The sequence below is a fragment of the Aythya ferina genome (assembly GCF_964211825.1).
Source record: "Aythya ferina genome assembly, chromosome: 2".
Taxonomy (NCBI): domain Eukaryota; kingdom Metazoa; phylum Chordata; class Aves; order Anseriformes; family Anatidae; genus Aythya; species Aythya ferina.
In genome coordinates this window covers 16,901,282-16,926,558 of record NC_140297.1, presented here as the reverse complement: position 1 = coordinate 16,926,558, position 25,277 = coordinate 16,901,282, and the positions used below count along the sequence as shown (strand labels likewise).

At 38.9% G+C, this 25,277-nt stretch overlaps 1 protein-coding gene across 5 annotated transcripts in view; it reads left to right on the top strand.

The window, feature by feature from the left end:
- WAC (WW domain containing adaptor with coiled-coil) overlaps positions 1-23,847 on the top strand; it is a 59,091-nt gene extending 35,244 nt beyond the window's left edge. For 2 of the 5 annotated variants that reach the window (XM_084507376.1, XM_084507372.1), the window contains exons 8-14: positions 2,470-2,715; positions 4,580-4,702; positions 5,670-5,821; positions 9,918-10,036; positions 16,969-17,155; positions 19,945-20,072; positions 22,821-23,847. In XM_084507376.1, coding sequence (XP_084363502.1) covers positions 2,470-2,715; positions 4,580-4,702; positions 5,670-5,821; positions 9,918-10,036; positions 16,969-17,155; positions 19,945-20,072; positions 22,821-22,890 — 1,025 coding nt within the window. In that variant the 3' untranslated portion in view covers positions 22,891-23,847. The remainder of the gene's footprint in view (positions 1-2,469; positions 2,716-4,579; positions 4,703-5,669; positions 5,822-9,917; positions 10,037-16,968; positions 17,156-19,944; positions 20,073-22,820) is intronic. The other 3 variants (XM_084507375.1, XM_084507374.1, XM_084507373.1) reach the window with 3 other exon arrangements.
- Positions 23,848-25,277: the final 1,430 nt, after the last annotated feature.

Sequence of the window (25,277 nt, the reverse complement as noted above, 5' to 3'; positions counted from 1 at the left end):
AACACCACTAAAATAACACAATCTAACTGTGAAGACGTGCCTAACTACATTAAATATGTCTTGAAACTAGTCCTAGTAGTTGCTTAGGTTTTGTGTTTGTTTGTTTTTTTTTTTTTTTTCCATTTATTTATTTCTGTTCTGTTCATTTTTATTTTTTTTAATTAGGGTGGTCCACCCTGCAAGGGTCTCAAAACTGTGGTAAAAAACTTACAAGTACTAGCATGCCCCCCTCTGCTTTATCTCCTTGCTTTTGTCTGCCAATATATCTTGTTTTCCTTATGTGCGCTATGGCAGATACAGGTTTAGTTCAAACTTTACATGTTTTTTAGTGTGATAAGGTTCTTGTTTACTTGATGTAACTTGGCTTGCGGTAGTTTGGATACGTTTACCTAGAACAACATCGTATTGTGAGATTTTGTATGTAATACTTCTATAACACAGACTTTTATCAGTGTCTTAACTGTATTAAGGGTGAGGGCTTATACGTAGTCAATTGTCCTAGTCCTGTTAAGGAAAAAAATGTATAAAAAATTGGTAACATCATCATTTTCCTTTTCAGTTTGTAATGCTGTTCCTTTGTGTTACTGGAAGTTCTATGTTCTCGTGAACATTCCTGCCAAATAACCAGGTCCCTTTACAAATACAGTAAAAAAAATAAAAAATAGATCTATTATCCCAAGGCTTTTTGTAACTAGATAGGGCCACCTCCTTTTTTAGAAGACTTCATGAACCACTGGAATACGTCTGTGTGCCCTGGCTGTTGCATCCTTACAAGCAGTCAAAATAGGGTTCTTCAGCATTTTTTCTGCTTTACATTTCTCAGCTAATTGTCAGCAAAAGTTATTTTTTTGTTGTTGTTTGTTTTTTTTTTTTTTTTTTTTTTTGCAGTATCTGTGACCTGTTACGAATTTCCTGCAGAAACCATGTCCCTTCTGTGTTTTGTTGCTCTTAGAGATTTATAATCTCAGTCAGTTTTTTTTTGTTTTTTTTTTTTTAACATTCTCCCACTGTGTCAAACTCAAAAATTGCAGTTCAGGCTGTCAGACAACAACAGTTTTTAGAAATTATGTGACATGTTATTCTTAAGTAGTAAAATAAAAAAAGGCCTTTTGATTTTTCTTCTATAGTAAAAGTCAACCTCTTCTTACCTTTACTTTCTCTCCAAAGGAAAAAATAATTAAAAAGTGACAGAGTTTCTAAACCAGTTATTTTAGCTTTCATTTGGATTTTACCTGAAATATGGAATATCCAGGTTGATGTTCTATGTCCAATTTGAGGTGGGTTTAAAATCAGGTCTTCGGTATAAAGTGCAAGCATCCTGGTTGAGATCTTGGATCCACATTCATCTTTTCATTCTTATCCAACCTGTTGGTGCTACAGGAGTGCTCATTTTGATGGAATTTGAGGGTCAAGCTTCATGATGTGGTTTAATGGGGGCGAGAGAAAGGGAAGCTAAAATCAGAGTACAGAGATCCAGGCTTCTTAAGAAAGGATACTTGAAGTGACTGTGTGCCCGTAGCGTGTGGAAATGTGTCAGTGCAGGAATTTCTCACAGTACTGGAATGGAGGAGAGACTTTCAAATTAACTGAAAGTTATGTTTAAAGTGTATTAAAGAACTCTCATTAATTAGAACCAAATTGCCATATGATATCATCTAAGTACGATGTAATTTAAGAATTTAAGCGCTAAGCATGTATATAGGCAAAAAGTGTTGTTAGCTGCTAAAAAGAGATTAAGCAAATAAAGAATACAGGTCCTGATGCTTCAGGGGAAGTTGACAGCTTTGAAATTAATTATGAGCAGATATATTTTTAGATGGCTTTTCCATTCTGTTGTGAGGATGCCACAGGATGTGAGGAGCTCATGTTTTAAGTTTTCAGAACAGCTTACCATCTTACATTGTAATCCTGAGCAATGTAGGTGAATTGTATATGATGGACTTGGCCTTTATTTTGTAGCATCTTGTAGTCTGGTCTCTGAATAAGGGAAGTATGGCTTCTGTTCTCTGTCAAATTTGACATACTAGTCTGTTCGTAAAGTCTATTAATTTTACAAAAAAGTTTTTCTTCATTACATGTTTTCCAAAGAAGGATTGAAACGATGGGTAAAAACATACAAAATGAGTATATGCACAGCAGACAGAAATTCCTCACAGATTTTTTCTTTTAAAGTTTGTCCTAATAATTAGGAGTACATTAATGGTAGAAAAAAATCCCATTTGTCATATTGGCAGCTTTCAGTCAAATCCTTGAAGTAAAAGTATTTTTTCTGTGTGTTCCTAATAAATACTAGGTTCAGTTGCCTAAATTATACTAGTTATCAAATATCTTCAGTTTTTATGTGAATATGTAGCTTTTTTTCATATAGTAAAGACTTTGATCTTCTGAATTGAATATGAATGTTACAGTAGTGAGAAGTTGTGAGGCTGTATTGAGGAAATTTAAAATTACTTTTTGTATTCCATTTAGAGTCTACATCCGTGGACAAGTCTGTACCCCATTCTTGCACAACTCCTTCTACATCTTCTGCTTCTGGACTGAATCCAGCTTCTGCACCTGCTTCATCTGCTCCTACAGTTCCTGTCTCACCTGTCCCACAATCACCAATTCCTCCGTTACTTCAGGACCCAAATCTCCTTCGACAGTTGCTGCCTGCTCTGCAAGCCACATTGCAGCTTAATAATTCTAGCGTAGATATATCCAAAATCAATGAAGGTAAGAATTCTTTAAAGTTGATTTAATCTTTTATTTATGCACATTACTGTAATAAAATTAAGTAAAAATTAAGCTAATAAATTCTCATGTACGTGAGCGGTTTCATTGAGACTGGTGACTTAGTCACTGTATCAGCATTCTGTTGCCCAGAATTTCCTGAGTTTTTTTATTTGTTTGTTTCATGTGATACTCCTTGTTTTCCACAGTTTAAGCTCCTATTCTGATAATGGTTTCAAATACCAGAACTTCTAGGGATTATTAAATTTTGTTGCCTGGCAACTTTTTTCTTTAACATAATGTGTTAGCTGCTCTGAATAAAGATAGCGTATTGATAATTTTCCAACCAGCTAAATTTTACGCATCTATTCTCTGTGTCCCTCAGGTATTTTGTCACATAGACTTTATTGGAAGGTTTAGAACTAGCTGTAGTGCCTCTCAATACAAGAACAGGTAGAGTTGGTGTGTTCTGATTGTAATTTTATCTCATGATGTCTGCGTGTGTCAGGTTACCGGAGGAGATGTTGGGTAGTGGTTTTGTCGTTGGTTTTGTTGTTCAAACGTGTTCTGCACTGATCATCAATTTAAATTGGAAGCAACACGTTTACATGTAGTGCCCAGTGATAATGAACTTTTTGAAAGTGCACACCAGGAAAACCTAAATAGTAGAATTTTACTTAAAACTTAGGATTTTGTACATTACAATCGTTTCTGAGGAAAAACTCAGTTGGCTTCATTTTAATCAGTAAATCTTCATTCACTGCTAGGAGGCAAGTAGGTTATTACTTTTTTTTTTTTTTTTTTCCCCTGTACTGGGAGAAATTTTTAAAAGTATTATACCAGGTTGGACTGAAAAAGTAGGAATGTTGTAGTTTGTGTTGGAAAAAAAAATAGGTCTTGTCAACGCCAGTTGTGTTTTATTGGTAAGTTGCTAGCTTAAATTCCCTGCCTTTTTTATGTGGACACATCTAAGCAGCAACCATGTCCGTCTTGGAATAAAAGTGCTTAGTATTACCTTGATAGCATGAGGGCATGGCTGACAGATTAAAAAAAAATGGGCAGTGTGACTTCAGCCTGCACAGCAGGGCTGCCCTCACTGTGCACAGTGTAGGGTTACTTTGTGTTTGTGCTGGTGGGTCTTTTTTCTTTCAGACTTATTCACGGGTAGTGTATCCTGCAAAGACTCTAGACCTTTTTTGAAAAGCTAGTTCAGAGGCTGGATCTCCTTGGCTCAGACTGTGCAAGATGCTTTAACTGTGCAGTGCAGCTTAAAACCATTTGGTTGAAAATTAATAATTTCTTAATAAGGTGGGAGCAAATGGGACTGAAAGTCAGAACAATTTTATTTTTTTTAAAGAAAAACTAGAGCATTTTAATTTTACCATAATTGGTATTTTAAGGTATTGTTATTTTTTGAATTGGGAATGGTCTTTCCCCCATCCCCTCAAATCTCTTTTTGGGGTGCTAAGTGATACAGCTTTTAATTTTTTATTAGCAGTATTTAATAATTATGGTAGCTTTAAAAAACCTGCTTATTCTGCTTACAGCAGTAACAAATAGAACAAATGTGTTCTTTGTTTGCAAAAATTATAATTGATCCATAAGATCAGAAGTTGAAGAGTTAAACAGTTTCTTAAAGACTTTTTAAAATGTATGTCTTCAACATAAGCTGCTAAATAACAAGGACTTGGTCAGACATGCAAAGCATTCATGTATTGAACTAATGTCATTGCAAAATAGATCAGGTGGTGCTCTGATTTATTGTGGACATGGGGAAAACAGTTGATAAAAACAGCTTCTATATGTTTAGGCAGTTTGAACGGTTTAAACTGTTTACAATTCTCAGTGAAACGTTGTTTGTTTTTAGTTCTAACAGCAGCTGTGACACAAGCCTCTCTGCAGTCTATACTCCATAAAATTCTTACGGCTGGACCATCTGCTTTCAATATCACTTCCCTTATTTCTCAAGCCGCACAACTGTCTACGCAAGGTATTTAAAGTTGTCTTATCACTCGTGTAAAATGGTGAGGTTGTATTTTATAAAAGCTGATACAACTGAAACTTGCAGAAGCTGTTTCTTGTCATATCTTTGGCCACATGGTGTAGAGGATCTTGAACACCTTCCTTTCCCAAAAACAGGATAAGAAATCTTTTCTTGGGGATCAAGAAGCTGGCAAACAACTAAGTAAACGTGTTTTTCTGTCTCACCTTTTGGGGTTTTCTTTGTTTGTTAACTTTATACGAGTAATGTGAAACTTGCAAGTTTGTTCTGAACCTTAATGTGACTTACTTAATGTTTAATAGAAAATGTAACTTCTGTGGTTGAACAACCCTCTTGTAAGGCTGTGTAGCTGTGACTCTTGAGGGAGACCTTCAGTTCTTAAAAGGAGTTCATTGTACCTGGTGTTCTTTATAGTCTTCTGTAGATAATTTTCAGCTTCTAGGCATGGTATTGCTTCAGGTATCTGTAGTACGTTATGGTTTGTAACTTAAAGCTAGAAACTGAAATCAAAGTCATGAATATTGTCATGATATTGAGTAGATAAGCTGTATTACAATTACACTAACTTTTAAGTAATGATGGAAATGTGACTTCAGTTGTTTTGTCTTAGGATGAGTGAATAGGTACAGCGTTCATGTGTTTTATGTTACATTGAACTGAGCACTTGAAAATAAAAATCACAAGTGAAACTAATGTAATCTCTTCATGTGTAAAAGGCATTGGGCAAAGGCCTCTTCCATTCTGCTAAGTTTTAGAAGTGAACGTTTTGGGGAAAATACAATTCTTTAGGGTTGTTGTTGAACATTAGATTGTTCCAGTTGTTCACGTCCCCACCCCCGTCCTTTCAAGTTGAATCTGTTTGTGTATTATCTAATATAAAATACTGTGAAATACAAGATCTATTTCAGTTTAAGATTGGATATGGTTTTATAAGAAACAATCTTTTCCTTTACAGCTCAGCCATCGAATCAGTCTCCAATGTCTTTAACATCTGATGCCTCATCACCAAGATCATATGTATCTCCAAGAATAAGCACGCCTCAGACTAACACCGTTCCACTTAAACCTTTGATGACTACACCACCAGTATCATCGCAGCAGAAGGTGGTAAGCTCCTCTTGATTTATGGCTTATTGCAGTAAGAAACCATTAAGGGTAATAGTAAGTATTGCTGCTTTATATTTCCAGGTACTAGCTGTTACAAACAGGATGATAAAATAAGTATGTTATCTTTCCCAAATGGAACAAAAGCAATTTGAAGCAACTACTCAGCTGTGTTTTCTCAGTACAGCTCTAGCATGGTCTTACAGTACGCTTTTTTTGTTCTTCAAGTAAATATTGTGCTCACCTCAGATGCTGTCTTATGCAATAGTAGTGTCTGTAGATAGTAGTAAGAGATCAATATTGTAGTATATTTATATGAGAAGAAAAGCTTGCTATGAAGGCAACAGTTCTTTGGCTTTTAGCCGAAAAAAAAGCTTGTTAGAATGAGAGGGATTCTTACGGGATTTGACTTTTTCTTTGCTGTAGTCTCAGATTTGGTTCTAGGTGTTTACAAGGTCAATAACATCATGTGCCTTTCCCTTCCAACCCCCTCCACCCTCATTCATTCAGAATTTCTTAATCAGATCAGTGACAAGGAAATATTAATTGAAGCTAAAAATTAGCTTCTCTTCCCAGAAGCGGATGGATATGCAGAAGAAAACAAAGTTGTGACTTCGTTTTTTCTTTTTGTGATTCCCTCTAATGGGTGACTGTTCAGAGGAAAAGAAGTCTTTTGCAGAATCTGAGCTCAGTATTCCATATCCTACAAAGGCAGTATTGAGAAATAAATAATTTTGGAGCTAAGATAGATTTATTCGTTTATAGAATTTCTCTGTCCAGCAGATCGGAAGCGTAAATGTAATTAGATAGATGAACTTTCCTTTTTCTCAAGAGTTTTTCTTTCTGCTTCTTAAAACTTGAAAGTCATATTATAGATCAAAGGTGGGAAGAGTCCTTGGGCTGTAGGACCTTCTATTAAGGAAGATTTTCTTAGTAGAAGGCAGAGCTATTAATTTCTACCTCATGGTGGAATATAACATTTTTAAATTCAAGATAGGTTGCTCCTACGCCTTTTAGGCAAATTTTTAAAATAACGAAACAAATCAATGTAATTTTGGCTGTGAATAATGGAAGAAAGTTAAAAAGGAGTTTGACACTTCTTTGGAGGTTTGTTTTTCACGCAGTGGGAACTTGTCATCCTGTCTCTTCATTGTATACAGAGATCTTTAAGATTGAGACCCTCAAATTCTAACCCAGTCTGTCAGGATGTTGCTCACTGTATGCAGTATTTCATCAGTGCAAGAAGCATGAACGTAGACTTCGGGATTCTTTTTATTTCCCTCCTAAAATCTGTTTTCCTCCCCTCTTGACTCTTGTGCTTAGCTAAGATGCCTTTCAATTTTCTGCTAGGAGAAGAACCTCTTATAGTTTGATGGCCTTAACAGAATAATTTTATCTCCAGGAGGACAGATTACATTCATCATTTTATTCTAAGCACCTAATTTTCTTACTCTTGAGTTCTTTCATGGATGTAAACAAAACCAAATAATTCCTACAGTTGCTTGTTTGTTTGTTTTTTTTGCGATTCACAGTGGTACAAAGATTTGTGAAAGCTAGATGCGTGTACTAATCCTTCTGTTTGTTGTCTTTGTTTCTGTCCATGGAGAGCATCATTAATCTATGTGGTTACGTCCTATAGATACAGGTGATGAGTATTTAAATTATCACATAGTAAGCTTGAAACTAAGAAAGGTGATATCTGGGATATGAAAATATATATTATTTTTCCTCTTAAGCTGTTTACCTTCAATCGTCTAAAGTTGATCTTTCTGGTCTCTACAGTCTAGAGATCTGGATCAACTTTATTCAAGTTCTGGTCATCAGCTACTCTGTAAGACTTTCAAAAGTTGTATTCTGTGGCATCTCCTATATCTACAGTACTCTGAAAGAAAACATGAAGAAATGACACCTCAGCAGGACTTTTTTTTTCTACTTTTATTTGCAAGGCATTTATCCCCGTCTTAGAGCATCTTTAGTACTCGTGCTTTGTACAGGTGTTTTCCTAGGACTATGCAGACCAAGTTGCACCCACTGCCTTTTAACCGGTACAAAGGCCAGCATTAGACCTATAAAATAGGTGGCACAGTAGTTAAGTATGTGCGAAGAGAAAGTGAAGGCAAGCCAAATGTCATAAGTAAGGCCAGTGTGTCTTGGTAGACCAGCTGTATAATTGAATGTGCCTTTGGGCACACGAGCCTTCCCTCAGGTTTCCAGGGGAAGCAACAAACTTCAAGGCTAAATGCAGGTTTGAGGAGAGTTGAGCTCTCCTTTTTTTGGGAGGTGGGCTGGGTGGGTAGCAGGGCTATTGATCTTATCACTGAGGTCAATTATGCATCATCCAGATGTGCTGTGGGGCCAGGACACTGTTTCAGGACACAAGCTACCTGGCTTAGGGGGCTTCTCTGCAGCAGGCGCAGACAAAGGAACTGGCACCGTGCAAGCAGAGCGCAGTGCCAGATCTGCAGTTACTTCCAGGCTGGCTCTGGAAACAACACAGTGCTATTTTTAGGACAGGGCTTGTTTCTTAGGGGCTGCACAGAGGTGCCTGTACTGCTTTTAAACTCAACTGCTACGGCTGCCTGGAGGCATGCTGTGTGCATGGGACAGCCCTGGTGTGAGTGATGCCAGGATCTGATGCACCACATCTGGCTGTTCTGCTGTGTCTGTGTTGTATGGTTACAAACTGTTCGGAATTCCTGTAAAATAATCGTGTAAAGCATACTTTAGAAAGACTAGTCAGACTTGGTGAGAATGTCGATTATGGAAATTTGGGAGGGAGAGTGGGATTTAGCCCTTATTCTTTCCTGTTCTAGTAGTCTTAACTTAGAATCTTCGAAACGCTTAGGAAATATGGAATAGTTCAGAGGTTTTGTAGCTTCTTTAATGCTGCTTATTTTATCTCACAAATCTGCTTTTTTGTTGTGTGTTTTGTTTTTTTTTTTTTTTTCCCTTACAAATCCTTTTAAAATTTTATTTACTTATTTACGAGCCAAGGAGCTAGTCAGTATTCCGCTTTGGATCTGCAAGGTGATGGTATTGCCTGTGATGGACCTTCCTTCTGAAACGATTCCTTCTGTTAGAACAACCTCAGTAGTTGTTGTCTGCTCACAGGGTGACCGAAATTCTGGCATTGGAGGCATTGATAGCAAAGTTTTTCATGTCACACATTTCATAAAGATACTTTGGTAGTCTTCATAAGTCAATTTACGAATTACTGGTGTTTCATCCTCCTGAACTGTGTACTTCTCTATAGTTCTGTTGACTTCAACTGAAATGGGCACTGAATAATCTACAGTAATGTTGCTTTTTCTTTCTAGAACCAAGATCTTTTCATCTACTAGTCGGATTTTTTTTTTAGCTTTTAGCAATAATAGGTTTTCCTCTTAGACAAATAAGTAGGTTTAATATTACATAAATATTTCCTGGGTATTTAAATAGACTTGAGAAATAAGTTCATTTATTTCAGCAGAGACTGTCTGTGGCTTGTTTCACCGGCATCTGTTTCTGAAATAGAGCATTTTTTTTTTGAGGTTCTGATAAAGACTAGCTGCTAATTTACACCAGCTTGATGTCAGCAAACACCAGACAGGCACCCTGATTTTTTGTCTATATGGATCTCTAGAATCTGTTTGGCCTCCTTCCCTATTGCTTAAAATTGTTACTTTTTTTTTTTTTTTTTTTCTGGGGGCAGGGTGATACAACTTTTGCAGCTGCTGCCTCTGTTGCACTTGTTTAAAAAGGATGGGGTTGTGTGTATGGGGGAGAAAAATCTTGAACTCCAGATGCTGTAACTTAAGTCACTTGAGCATACATTAGTATGTTCCTGCTTGTTTTTTCATCCTGTTGTAGTTCAGGAATTTGAAGGAAAAAGGTCAGTAGCACTTAAAATAATAATCAGCTCTTCTGAGGCTTAAAATGGTCTTGATGCTTAGAAGAGATGACTTACAATAAACAACAACAACAAAAAACTGAAAAATACAAAATTTCATCAACGTAAGATGTACAAAAAAAAAAAAATTGTTCTCGTACCTCGTAATTTCCATGTTTTGCTCTGCTATTCAGTGCAGAGGAAACCTAATGAAGTTTTTGAACTTTTCAGGTTGCTACTCCAGGAGTTAAACAAGGACCAGCTTCACAGTCAGCACCGCAGCAGCCGGTAATAGCTGACAAGCAGGCAGGCCATGAACCTGCCTCTCCTCGAAGTCTTCAGCGCTCAAGGTATGTTGAAATATTTCTCTGTACTGGCCTTTGCTTTTGTTCTGAATCCGGGCTATGTGCTATGTGTTGCAATTTGTGGATTCTTCTTGGCTCTGTATTGAACGTATGATTTAACTCTGCTGCTGCTGAGAGGATGCAGCTACGTATCTTCATTACAGATCTAATGTGGATTCCTCCTTTTGAGGACCGTTTCTAAGAGTTCAGTTCACAGAAGCAAAATTAAATTCTTATTTCCACCTTGTCTCTCTGGGTTCAATTCTATAAGTGATGCCTTATATTCTGATTCTGAGTTCGGGATTTTTTATTTTCTGTGCAGTTATGGGATTCAGTGCTTTAATTGTGTGGTTGCCTTATTGTTAGATGTTGGTGATGTCTTGCTGTAGTGTAACTTGATTTTTAAATTAGGGCTTTTCTCTAACATACAATTTTGCTGCTTGAATGAAAAAAATAATTAAATTTTCCTTGGCCAGCCTTTCTTTTGTGGCAACATTGCAGCCCATTCAGATGTTGCATTTTACCAACATTAGCCTTTGACTTACAGGATGTGTTTAGAATCTGTGTCTTGTCTGAAATTTTTCTTTGGGGAGATGTTTTTTCCATCGTGTATGTAGGATGTTGGGCACTTAATCGTTTTGGCTCCAGAGGCTGTAAGACACTGATGTGGTGCAGTCACGATCTAGAACTGTGGCAGGAGGGATACTTGTCTTCAAAACGTGCATCATTCCTGAAACCCTGCAAGCTGTGTTGCGCTTAAAAACTAGATTTTATGGTTGTGGAATAAGGTGTGCAATGTGATGCTTAAAAATCAACCAACCAAAAAAAAACCCACCTCTTTTCCATGGCAACATCCTCGAAAGCAGCGGTGCTTTCCATATCATAATATAGTCAGGTCTTTTTGGCTGCCCTTCTGGGACTAATTAAGGAGGACTTTGATCGCGTGTTATCATTGCACTAGCTTCAGTATCTAGTAATTATGGATGGTGCTGTTTAGATCTTTCTAAATAGTAGTATTAAAAATAAAATGATATTTTCATAAGGAGCGGTTAGGAGTTGGGAGACCTTTTCGGCCTTTGGTCACCTTTTCCCCACGGGAAATCTTGCTGAAGAAGGCACGCGTTTTCTTGGGCACGCTCACCATGGGTTGGAGCCTGCGTGAGGTGATACTGGTTAGCATTTGGTCTGCTGTCGCATTCCCTCACCCTTTTGGGATTTAGGACTTCCTGTGCTGGCATGACCACTACCACATCCAGTTCCCTTCAGATACCTACTGGCCCTCTACAAACCAGTGCTCCGCTTGGCATCAGCATCGTGCGGGAGAAGGGAAGCTGGGTTTGACCCAGAAGCTGAACAGCCGAATAGAAGGGTCATGGGGGCAGCAGCCTCCTCTGTTCGAGGAGGAGTCACAGGAGACTGTGCACAAGTAGAGCAGAGTATGCAGTCTAGCATCAAAGGTAGCATGTCAGTATCTTTACCTAAAAATTCAGGTATTGTTAAGTGTTATACGTCTCTCAAATGTTGCATATATGTGATAGTGGTGTGTTGTGCATCACAAGCTTGAGAGTTTCTGCTGCTTGTTCACTGATTTTACTGATATTCACTGATTTCACTGGTGTCCTGTTCAAAAACAAAACAAAAAGAAATGAGGATCAAGTGATTTGGAAAAATCTGTATGATGGGTATTTTATTCTGTTCAGTGCTGTGGAATTGAACAAAAATGGACCAGCCACAATGCAGGTTTACTCACCTGCAGATTTCCTACATCTGAGCAGTACTTCTGAACTGATAAAGAACGCACTTTTCCTTCGTAAGAGAAAGCAATCGCTTGGATTTTGGACTGCTCTTAGGTCTGGCTTCCTTTTGTCTTTTTATACAAGCGAGCAACAGCTTTACAACCTGAACTGTGAATGGGTGGTCCAGAAAGAGGCTGTAACAGTTAAGGATCTGTTTTTCTACATGGCTCCAGTTTCAACACAGATCCGTTGTGCGGAAGTTTTGAATGTTTCCTTGCTGTTAGTTAGGAAATTAATGCAACGTAGGCATACAGTGAGCCTTTCTCTTAAGAGATGATTCCAAAGGCATGCCATGAATTATCACCATTTTAAAAACAAAAAACAAAAATAAATGAGTGTGCCTCTGTAATTAGTTTCATCAGGTTACTGTTCTCTCTTTATTTCTGTAAAGGGCCGGGAATGTTTTTCCCTTTCTTTAGAAAATGCAAAACTGCTGCTGGGAGGTCTTTCCCCCAGTTTTTTTTTTTTTTTTACGTGTTGTAAGATTTTTGTATTTTGTAGTAGTGTATTTCACAACCATCCTGTTTTCATGTTCTCGTACAGATGCTTTTGCCTGTCTGGAAACATTTCATTACTTGTGGCACAGACAGTCTGTAATTCATTTAGCAGCTAAGGCGGGTATTTGGCATTAGTGAAGCATTAAAAACCAAACCAGTAGCTTCGTATCATTGCTGCATCAGTAGCTCCCCCTGCTGCTAACGTAGCAATGCTAGGATGTTTTATGACAGTGTGTTCTACTCATAATTAAGATAAAACTGTATTTTTGAGAAACCCACAGGCTTAGTATTTCCCTGGAATGTTTGATGTCTTGAGATTTCTACCGGTTAGGTAGGAGTTAGGGAAGTCAGGATAATGAATGAGGGAAACAACTCACAGAGGGACTTTGATCCTATTGCAGCTAAGGTGGAAATAAGCACTGAAGGTCATGCCTCAGTTCTGCTTAGTAAATAAATACAGCCTTTCTCTAAACCAGCAGTATGCTGATGCTGTGTGAATACACAGAATGATTTAGGTCGGAAAAGACTTCCAGTTGTGATCTAGTCCAAGTCCCAACTCAAAATAGGACCAAAGATCAAGTTGTTTTGGTGATTTTTGAATGTCTCTAAGGATAGGAGCTTTGCAGCCTCTCTGAGCATCTCCTTTGAATGTTTGACTACCCTCACAGTGATTTATTGTTTTTTCCTTATGTCTAATTAGAATTTCCTTTGTTTCAACTTGCACCTCTGCCTCTTGGCCTGCAACAGTGCATCTCTGAGAAGAGTCTGGCCCCGTCTGCTCTCCCCATATGTAGTTGAAGACAGTAAGAAGATCCTCCATCCCCCTCCCCCCAGTCTTCTGTTTTCCAGACGGAACAAATCCAGTTCTTAGAGCTTCTCTGGCGTGTGCTTCAGCCCCCTAAACAGCTCTGTGGTCCTCTGCTGGATTCCTCTGGTATGGCAACTTCTTTCTTGCCCAGTTTTGGGCTGCACACTGCGCGGTACGCCAGGTAGTGTGGCTCTCACTAGGAGAGAGGAGGAATTGCTTTCTTCAGCTGTGCTCTTTCTGATACATCCCAACTTGTGCTTGGCCTTCTTTGCCACAGGGATTCATTGCTGACCTGCATTTAATTTGTCTGCTGGAATCCTCAGGTCCTTTTCTGCAGAGTTTTACCCCCTTAGCAGCAGCCAGCCTGTGCTGTTGTGTGGGGTGGTTCCAGTGTTGTTGCAAAGGGGAATTCCAGCCCAGCTGCAGGACTTTGCCTTTTCTTTTCTTTTTTTTTTTTTTTTTTTTTGAAATTGATTCCTGTCTGTCCATTCCGGTCCCTCTGGAGAACAACCCACCCTGCAACATACTGACTGTTCCTCCCATCTGCACGCTCACCAGAGGAGCTCTCTGTGGCATCATCCGTGTCGTTAATAAAGACCTAATGCAGCATTGGCCCCAATATGGATCAGTGGAGGACAGCATTAGGCTCACTGGCGTGCAGTTGGACTTTGTCCTGCTGACTCAACCCTTTCGGGCTGACAATCCAGTCAGTTTCTGTTCACCTTGCACATGAAACACAATCGTCAGTGAGTGAGGAGTTAAGCTGTAAGAAAACTACAGGAGACCATGGCAGAGGCCTTGCTGAAGGCTGATAAACAGCATCACTGCTTTCTCCTGTCCTCTAAGCTGATCATCTCATCGTGGAAGTAAATGAGGTTGGTCAGGCAGAATTTGCCCTTGACAGATCCGTGCTGACTCTCTTTATTTTGCCTTTTATTTTTTCGTGTACTTGGAAATGGTTTCCAGGCAGGCTTGCTCCATAATCTTCACAGAGACTGAGGTTAGGTTTACAGGCCTCTAGTTCTCCAGTTCATCCTCCTTGGGTGCTTCCTGAAGATGGCTGCAATGGAACATCTGCCTTTCTCCCGCATCATCAGGCAACCTTCCTGCTCACCTCCATGCTTTGACGCGATGCAGCACCTCAGTTACACCAGCCAGCCAAAAAAAAAATAGCAAAAAAAAAAAAAAAGACAAAAAAGTCACTGACTATTCTGGCCTCATCCATGTCCTTTGCCAGTAGGTTCGCTTGCCTTACAGAGGGGACAGCCCCACCTGTTCCTCAGCCTTTCTTTGCTGCTGATGTGCAGCCCTTGGTACCCTCACGTTCTTGGATAGGTTCCAGCTTCAGCTTCAAAATCTAAATTCAATTTTTTTCCTTACCAACTGAACATTTCCTATTTCTACCCTTAGCCATTTTTACTTGTAAGTGGTTTTGAAGTGGTTAAACCAATTACTGAAGAGAACATGTAGCATGAAGTAACACTGTTCTTTCCCCTCGTTATGTTTTACATTCCTTTTTACAACTTCTACTGTCTGAAATCAGGGGAGGTTTCTGTATACAACTCTAAGCAAGCTGCCTGACAAAGTCTTCCTGCATAAGTGTTTTTAATAAGAGCTTTTACCCAAGTTAGGGGGCACTGAAAAGAGTGAGGTTAAACAAAGTTGTGGAGTGGGACACGAGTCTTTGTTGCTGCAGAACAGTGTGCCAGGCCTAATTCAGGCTGTTTGTTTGGAAAGCTGATGTACTCTGCGAGTGTGAGCCATTTGGGTAAATGGCTGGGCACTGGGCTGTGAAGATTGTGGCGTTGTGCTGGGATATTGTGGCAGTCCTCAAGGGGGTGGTTCGGTGGTGAATTGTGATAGCTCCTCTCAGACTTGTTTCTTTACGGTACTTGCAAATAAGTAGTAAGAAAATTTTAAGAAATAGACTGAAATTATGGGTGTGTTGAAAGTTACTACCAGTGCAAGAGGAGATGGATTGCGAACAAGTGCATCTTCTGAATAATGGCTAGGTACTTACTTAAATAGTGCCACCATTTCTCAGCATATTTAGTGCCAAAGAAAATCATAACTGTGAGGTACCTCGCTCTTAGGATACTATATAAAGTGATACTCTTTTTCCTGCTCAAGATTGCTGCTTCCTTTGTCTTCCCTTGTAAGGATGGTGAGGACAGAGGCAGACTGAACTCATCTTGACCTGTCAGTGCCCGGCATGCTTTAACCAGAGCTACTCCTGCCTCTTAGTTAAGTGCAAGAGCAGAACCTCCCTCTGGGAGTGGAGGGGCCGTGGAAGCGATTGAGAGCACTGGGAAGGGATGTAAGAATATAAAAGCCTTGTTTTGGCAAGGGCCACGGGAGTAAAAAAGGATATGTGCTGAAACTCCACCTGCAGCTCTGGCAGTTGTCAGATGCAGTTGGATCCATATGGTGTGAGCGTGGTGTTTGTGCTGGTGTTGATGCCTAGGCTTCTAGACATGTGGAAATTAAGTGATTTTCATTTATTTGGGGGGAACCTCTGTAGCTTGTTGGGCTTGATGTTAGGTGTTCAGCTTGTATACCACAGCTTTGTTGAGGGAAGTGGTACAAAGGAAACAATAAAAGACTTCTTTAACTTGAGAGCTTACAAACTAAGTGTAAGGTGAAGGGTGGGTACTTGGAAATTGGGACTACAAGGATTAGCCAGTCGTGTCAGTTTACCAAAGATTTAGCTGAGCAGAACCCACCTCCTCTAGACACTGCAGCAGGAATGGGCTTTTAATGAGATGGGATTCGTAGAAATGAACTTGATATGATCCCTCCTGTACATGTGGAGCATCATGGGGTAGAGAGGAAAAGTGTCTTGTAAAGTGGAGTGAGAGGGCAACTAGTAGAGGGAATGTGATTTAAAAAGCAATGCTTAAAGCAATAACTAGAATACTTTATAGGTAATGTAATATTGAACTGGGTGGATGGCAAAAGACTGTTATCAAAAGATCAGCATGAGAGGCTTGTTTAGTAAAAATTTGCAGAGTTTTTTGACCAAGAAATACAGATGCAAAATAGAATTGGAACCGCTGTGTATGGCAGTAGCGTTCAGAAAATGTGGAAGTCAGTTTTGCTTGCATGCAGAGATTGAAAGAGGCCAGTGAAAGGCTTTGTTCAGGGTACAGTGGCTTTGATTTGGCTTACAGTGTGAAGTTATTAACTGAACATGTCTTTTGGTCCCACTTATTTTTGCTTCTGTGAACAAATTCTCCAGTTTGTGTGCTGATGTGAATATATTCAAGTAAAGCAGTCGAGTTGGTAGCTATAAATGTGATGCTTCTGGTTTTCTGAACACCTGAAGCGAGGATGTAGTGTATCAGCAGCCCCCTAGGCGTTGGTGTTTTGGCATTGGTAAATGGCTAAACTCCTCAAAGCCCATATGGGTGTATTTTTAGAGCAGGAGATCAGGCTTTGTGCTTAATAACTGTTGTGGCACTTGCTGTTAATCTCTTGAATATGCCTGCCTGGCATATTTTTACTGAAAATCTTAGGTTTGCAGCTATTTGCATACGTAACAAGAAGGTGAATATGCATGTATATATTCTCTGTGTAACACTAAAATATAGGCACAGCTTACATTTCCTGAACAGCTATCAGAGTTTTAAAGAAAAAAACCTCTGCCATGCTGTAGCACTCAGATGGTTCCCATACAACCATGAGGTTTGTGGAGAAGTGCCGCAGGGCTGATCTACTGGCAATATTTATGGTTTAAATGCTTCATGTACTTTGTGGCTGGAAGCACTGAATTGTGATTTTCTCTACACGTTTACATATGTTTTTAGATGCTTATTTTTCTTAAATTCTTTCTTCTAGTAGTCAAAGAAGCCCATCACCAGGTCCAAATCATACCTCTAGCACTAGTGCATCGAATTCAACATCTGCACCGCAGAATACATCTGTACGACCCACTTGTTCATTAACACCTACGCTAGCAGCACACTTCAATGAAAACCTTATAAAGCATGTTCAAGGCTGGCCTGCAGACCACGCGGAAAAGCAGGTGAGTACGCTTCTGCTCTGCTCCTTCTGAGGGTGCTAAATGGGTAGCTTTAAAACTCTTTTTGTTACCCAGGTTGCTTTTTCTAGAAATTGGAAGCATCTTCAAAAAACAGAAACATGCTTGTCCTCAGCCAGAAAGAGGTGGGAGGTTAGGCCAGACCTTGCAGGCTTTACATGCGATTACTGCTTAGCAGTTGGGTATTTTCTTGCTTAATGTACCAGTGCTTTTGAAATTCTCTCCGATGGAAGAACAGTCGTCATAGCTATTTTCTCTTATTGCCGGAGTTCTGTTGAAATTTACAAAGAACATAAATTTCAACATAGTTTTTCAATAACAACAGTATCTTTGATAGATGTCATTAATTAGGTGATATAGTTAAAACTATGTGAGACCAATCCACAGTTTGAGCCCACTGTTATTAACTCTTCGCAGTGAAAAAAAGAGCTGTGCTTTGTTTGTTGTACCTGTTTTTTAAGGTGATGTAGGGGTCTCAGACTAAATTTGGACTTCATATTTTTTTTTGTTTGTTTGTTTCCATAAATGGAAATCCATAGAATCATTATTTCATTATTTCATAAGTAAGTGCACGAAACATACCCTTCTGGTGGTAATACGGGGAAACTGGATGCATGTCAGCTACTTGAAATGTGTTACTGAAAGAAACCATACTGATACTGAGTCCAGTTCAAGGCCTTTCTGTCACAAGCAAACCAGTCTGACACAGTCTGTCAGGTATTAACCTTACTTGGCCCAGCTGACTTTGGTCTTTTGGCTGCATGCTGGCTCAAGGCTACACAGGAAGTTTTTGGCAAGTAACTTGCAGGGTGACTCTTAGAAGTGCAGTCTAGACTCATTCTCTGTGTGGATTCTGCTTTGGGTTCTTGGTTGTTGGCTTGTGGTTTTTTTTCCCCATTAAGTTTTAAACACAATTTTAAGCTACTGAAAAGCTGTGCTGAGTCAAAGCACCATTGCTGGGGAAGGTGTGCTTACGTAGGGACGTGATGCAGCACAGTCATTTCTCCCTGTGGCCTTGGTCCAGTGCTTGGAGAGTTCAGATCGGTAGTGTTATTTTCACTGTGTACTGAACACCTTTTAATAACAGTCTTATATGCAAAAATGATTCTAAGACCTTCTGGGTGAAGTTGCTTTAAGATGGATGGCTGGGCAGCCTGAAAAACTACTTAAAGAGTGGTTATTGCTGGTTTGCTCTAAAAGCTATGGAGCTGTGTATGCAGGACATGAGATGATGACGTCCTGCTGGAGCCCAGGTGTACTCCTGGATGTCAACAAAATCCAGAAAAGAAAACTTAATGGAGGGAATTAGATCACAAAGTTCTTTGACCTGGATAAATTCCAGAAGTTGATGAAGACCTCTGCTAAATACAGTTCTGTTCACGAAGGGAAAAATGAGGTGTACAAGTACTTCTGCAGATGTTGTGGATTAACCCCGGTAGGCAGTTAGGCAGCACACAGCTACTTGCTCACTGCCCCCGCTGAGCTAGGGGACAGAACTGGAAGTACACAAGTGTGAGAACTCCTGGACTGAGATGAAGGTAGCTTAATAAAGAAAAGGGAGGGGAAACAAACAAAACAAAACAAAAAAAGGCAATGCAAAAGCCATCACTCACCACCAGCTTACTAACCAATGCCCAACCAGTCCTGAAGCAACAGCAACCCCTGGAAGATTGCACCCACCCTCACACTGCCCCCCCAGTTTTCTTGCTGAGCATGATGTTACGTGATCTGGGATCTCTCTTTGGTCCTGTTTGGGTCAGCTCTCGCAGCTGTGTCCTTCCCCAGCCTCGTACACACCCCCAGCCTGCTTGCTGGGCAGGCAGCATCCGAAACAGAAGGCCTTGACAGCGTGTAAGCGGTGCTCAGCAGTAGTTACAGCACGGGTCTGTTATCAGTACTGCTTCAGGTACAGAGCCAAAACACAGCATCATACAGGCTGCTGTGAAGAAAACTAACTCCATCCTAACCAGACCCAGTGTGGCAGAGACCAACATTGCTAAACAGTAATACCGCAGGGAAGGATCTATTTGAGAAATGAACTTTTTTTTCCATTGTGCTGCTTGCACAATGAAGTCCTCTTTCTATATCTCGGTGTGATGCAGAGATCCTCTGAGTAATTGCACTACTGCTCTTGGTGCTGTTGAGTTAGCTAGAGTTCATATATCCAGTTCAATGACAAGAGGTTAAGAAATCTTCAAACTGGGAAGATGGGTCGTGTCTTCTGAGCATACACATCTGCTCATCTCCACGTGGACAAGTGGAAACACCAAAGTAATGGAGTTTGTCTAGAAGAGAACACCTGAAGAGGGTTAAGTTTTGTTTTCTATATGAAGTAGGTGAAAAGAAGATGGCATTCAACTGCTTTTGTCACTGAAGCTTAATTTAGATGAGAAATTTAAGTTGACCATTGGAAAAGCAGATGGAGGCTCTTAACTACTTGAACAAATTAATTAGCACATGACAGGGTTCTGAGTTTCCTAACTTTAAGATGATTCAATAAACATTTGTTAGGATCAAGGATATCTGAACCATTCCTGCATCAGTCTGAGTTAACATCATCTGTTGACATCCAGTATAATTTCTGATTCTAAATGGGCTTTTTTAGAGAATTTACTGCTCTTCTGATTTAATTTACAGTGTGTTCAGAAGTCATAGCACTTCAGAAGTTACAGTGCTTTGCTGTTTCAAGACATTCATCCAGCAGTCCTTTGGCTACAGCCAGTTGTTTCCAGTGCTTGGGTCAAAATCCTAACCTTTATATTTAATTGTTGCAGGCATCAAGATTACGTGAGGAAGCCCACAACATGGGAAGTGTTCATATGTCAGAAATTTGTACTGAATTAAAGAATTTAAGATCTTTAGTTCGAGTATGTGAAATTCAAGCAACTTTGCGTGAGCAAAGGTAAGTGGGTTTGTTTTCAAAAGCATAATTTTCAAGGTGGCATTAGAGTTCCCATTCAGGTATTGTTTTCCATGAGCTGTGTTTTCTGATGGCTTTGTAAGCAAGCTGATTGTTACCAGGGGCGAGAGCTGTCTTCCCTCTGTGCGTTCTGTTTCCCAGGCAGGTAACTCTTGATAGTGCCTAGTGGATAGAGGCAGATATGCAACAGCTGTATATATTTTTGCTTATACAGATGGAAAAGACATCTTTCCAGATACATTGGTGGGTTAAGATTCTCACAGTAGCTCAGAATAATTCTAAAATACCTGTCCATACTTGATGCATAGATTACATAGATACACATCTATGTGGTTTATACTGGTCTTAAACACTACAATTTTCATGAGATGTTTATTGGGTCAAACAAGTCTGACGAGTTCTTGTTGATATCACAAGCTAAGGAAAAATAAATCTGTTATTTGGGTAGGAGGTATCTCAGAAGGTCTTGGGGTTCTTCAGTGAGAAAGAGGTGATTATGGCAAAGTAGACTTCTGCTTCTCAAGTCAGTAATGCAGGGTGTCTTTCTTATTAACAGCATGGTTGTGTATTGTTTCAGAGACTGTTGTGCAACATCGAAAAGTTTAGTCTTACTGCATGTTCTGACACATTTTTCATTGGTAGTCATGATCTTGAGTTAACTTTCATACTAAGTTTCCTTTCTGAATGATGTTATCCTGTATACTGTGACACTGAAGTTTGACTACAGTGATTCTGATTTCCTATTTCATTCAGCCTTAGTAGCGTTGTATGCTTTTTAAACAGCTAGTTCTGTCCCAGAAGCTCTTGCTTTTTGGTAGTTGGTAAAAAAAAAAAAAAAAAAAAAAAAAAAAAAAAAAAATCCTTGTAATCAGGAGTAGGCTGTAAAAAAATTTGTACAATTTCCCTAATAAACAAATATAAAATGTTAATTCTTTCATAGCTTCATAGTGTCATTACATAAATTATAGTTTCTGTAGGAACTGCTTGGTTCCTTACAGATGAAGTAAAACCTCTTAAGCTTTCAAAGCTTTCATTTCTGTGTCTGGAGGCACATTTTATCTGACATAACATGTCAAATGTCATTGCCGAGCTCCCTAAATGGCACCTTGTTTCTTGTATGCCATGAATGGATATGGATGATCATGACTTTGAATCTCTGGTAATCTTTCTTTTTGCTGCCATCCCAAAGACAATGAATATGTGGCATAAGTAATAATTTGGGTGGGAGGATAGGGGGGAGGCCTTCACAAAGTATGGGATGATCAAAGCCTATCAACCTGAATGACGATATCATTTCTGTATTTTTGTACTGAATAGAACTATTTAGGTTTGTTGTGAGAAGGAACTTGAGCTTTGTTCAAAGCAAGTGTGTTGTTTGAACCAGAAGTGACAGTTTGTGAAATGACACTCTTCACTCACTGGTGCATTTCATACACCTATACCTTTTGAGCTTAATGTGTTTTTCAGCGTGTCTGTCCTGATTATTTATCTACTTTTTAGTAGAAAATTGATTTTTACTGAACTGGGGATGTATTTGAAAAGGGTTCTACAGAAGTCTGCTAAAGTGGATGCACTTTCTTTATCTGATTAAAGTTGCTTTGGACTTGCAGAATATTTGTCATGTTTCAACTCTTTCTTAATTTTTTCTTCATTCATATGCTTGCATTACACTTCAGTGTTATGGAAAGTTGTTACAAAATATTTATTAAAAACTTTAGGAAACAGTATCTAAACCACATGTTTGTTAACTGAAATAATTGCTTAGGCCTGTGCAGTAGTAGAGGAAAAGTTCATAAGGGAAGTGTTAGCAACAAAATTGATTTCTAAGTAAGTGTAGTTGCAGCTTTTTTCTTGGATCTTCTAATAAAGGAATTTTCCATAACTAGAGGCAAACCTCAGAATCTATTTTTCCTCTACCAGTCACAGAGCCAAATACTAGAAAAAAAAGGTTTTGCCTAGAAGAAAATTTCCTTGTTTAAAACTTCTTCACTAAATTACTCTGTATGTGGCTGAACCAAACTAAAATACATCGGGCCGTGTTATGGAGATAAGCATTTTAGGGAAGCAAGAGCATGTGTAACTCTCCTGCCTGCACTGTTACCTAAATCTAGTGCAGTATAAAATCCTGCAGAACAATGGGAGGAAATCAGTTAAAAGACGTGAGGGCAGTGGCTTCTGTCTCTAGTGGCACTGTCTCTCCAAGAACAGGCAAGTTCAGGTAGAAAAAAAGGCTGCGAGGGAAAAAAAAGCTGTAACCTCTGTACCACTGGAGGTACTGAGGTTAGGGTGGGGACAGAGGAGCAGTGTATTTGCTGAAAACTTGAGTGCTTTGGGTTGTTGCACAGTTTGGAAAACTGCATCCCAGGCATAATAACATTTTTCAGAATATTGAGCTCATGTACTCTTCTGCTGTGTTTCACTTCTTCTTGAAGTTAAATTCAGCTGAATAGGAGGCTTAAATGTCACCGTGTTTCGGTCATAATGAAACTCAGCAGCTTAGTTTTCTAAATAACGGAATCTAATCCTGCAGGTTTCTGCACCTGCACACGGAGCCTGTAGGTGATTAAATAGATTGGGAATTCATTTTAAAATACTTCCAAGTTTATTAATGGAGCTAAGAAGCTTGGAATCTTTCCAGGAAATTGTAAAGTATTTGTGTAGATACTTGCACTTAATATCTCTGTACGATGAAAATGTTTACGCTAATTCTTTTTTTCTTTTCTCTTGCAGGATACTATTTTTGAGACAACAAATAAAAGAACTTGAAAAGCTAAAGAATCAGAATTCCTTCATGGTGTGAAAAGTTGTAAACAATTGCACATGGTTTTGAGTACAGGAACTATGAAACTGATGCCCAGTCTTAACACTTTTGAGCTGCATTTGAGTAGACTTTGGACCGTTGAGCTGGGCAGAAAAAAAGATGACATGGGGAAGGGGACAGGAGGGAGTCAAATTCAGGGGAAAGATACAAGAATGATTTGTAAAACCCTTGAAATGTAGATTTCTTGTAGATGTATTCTTCACGTTGTAAATATGTTTTGTAGAGTGAAGCCATGGGAAGCCATGTGTATCAGAGCTTAGACATCCAAAACTAATCAATGCTGAGGTGGCTAAATACCTAGCCTTTTACATGTAAACCTGTCTGCAAAAATTAGCTTTCTTTTTTTTTTTTTTTTTTTTTTTTAGTTAATTTATCATTCAGAAATCTTGCATTTCCTAAAATTCAATGCAAGCGCCAGGCGATCTGTGTCTAAGGCTGCAACAATTTGGGTAATGTACAAAAATATCATGAAACAACTGTTTCCACACTTGCACCGAATCAAGAGCAGTGCTTCTCCATTTCTGTTTTACAGAAAAATGTTTTTCATTTTCTGTGTTCCATTTCCCCGTGAAATCCTAAATCTGATTTTATCAGTTTTTTAATGCTTCTAATTTTCTCTTTTTCTTAAGGCACTGTTGCTATGGCACTTTTTCTATAATCTTTTCATTCCTGTGTACAGTAGCTTAAAATTGCAGTGATTGAGCATAACCCACTTGTTTGTATAAATTATTGAAACGTATTTCCATTTGCACCCTGTAAGAATGGACTTATAGTACTGCTGGGCATGTGTGCTGAAAGTACATTACTTGCTCAAATATAAAGAAATAGCCCAATGAACATGTTAACATGGTTGTGGGAGGGGAAAGAGGAAAAAAAAAAAAAAGCTAGTCAGATGTGAATTGTATCTGTTGTAATAAACATGTTAAAACAAAGAAACACTGGTTTTCATTTCCTTTGGTCAACACATTAAATTTTGGTCTGTTTGGGGACTCTTTATTAGAACTGTTCTTGTTGAACGTTTTTGTACTTAAATAATTCCTCAAGGGAGGTTTTGTTTAAAACTTGTAAACAGGAAATTGTGTATAAAATATTTAACGAAATATAAAATTCAACAAGAATGATTTAAGACACCTCCCCAACAGTTGTCATATGTTAACTCCTGGTTTACTTGTCTTGATATTATGACATTTCATTTCGAAGGATGTTTGTGTTGTAGCTAACTGTTTAAGTCTGGTGCTGACTGCTGTTCTTAACCATCACAAAACGCTGAATTTGTGTAATTGGAGCAACCCACCGTTTGAAAATGGTGGCAAAGCTCAGCTTTGTATATTGTTTCCTAAAGTATATTAAAAATAAAAAAGAAACTATTGCTACTACAAAATAACGTGACTTTTTCTTTGCTTAAAACAACAAAAATAGCGATGGCACTGCCAGTTTATTTGCAGAGGTTCGTATGTTACAGTAGTTTGTTGAGTGAGTTCACAGTTCATTTTTTTTAATCCGTAACCTTAATGATAAAGGTATTGACATGTGATGCTACATGCTGTGTTCCTAGAAAACCCTGTCTTTCAGCACCAGAAACGCTACTTGATTTTCTTTTGCCTTGTCTCTTCCTGAGTGGGCTCAGATCGATTTTATTTTATTATTTTAAGTAGTTTTAATCAGTGGAAGTTGAATGCTCTGTCCTGAGACATTGCAAATGGAGCAAATTGAGATAACTAACAGCAAAAGAAAATCAGACATAGGATAGATTAATTTGTTGTTCACTTTAATTTAGTCTGTGCTCTTGTGTTTTCTATCATGCAGATGTTTGGTTTTGCTCAGAAACTGGGAATAGAAAAATCTTGAATGCATTATTTTTATCATACATCATTCTGCCCTTTTAGACAGCCAAGGCAAAGTGACTCAAGGCTTCCTGAGACTCTTACATTTGCCCAATGTCCTATTGCTTGTGGTGCTTGTGGTCTTGGGGTTGCCCAGGACAGGGAACTGGCAGCGAAACAGATGGAAGTAGAGATGGGCTTTCAGCAGTGGGAGTCCTTAGTTCTGGTATTTTGCACATTGCTTATTAGCTAAGACAGATCGCTTCTCTCCTAATAGATAAGGGGGGCCTATTTTTCATGAGCTTACTTCGTTCCCTTGATTCATAGGTTATCCACTATAACATCCTCTGTCGATGAACTTCACAGGTTAATTTTCTACTAGAAAATTCCTTTGAGTCCATGTTGTGCTTTTTTTTTTTTTTTTTTTTTAAATATAACCCTCTATTTTGAGTGACTTTATTCGTATATGCTTAGCTGCTGCCTGTGCGTCTTTTATCATTCATTTTACAGGAAAATCTCTTCCAGCCTAAAAGGTTGGAGTCA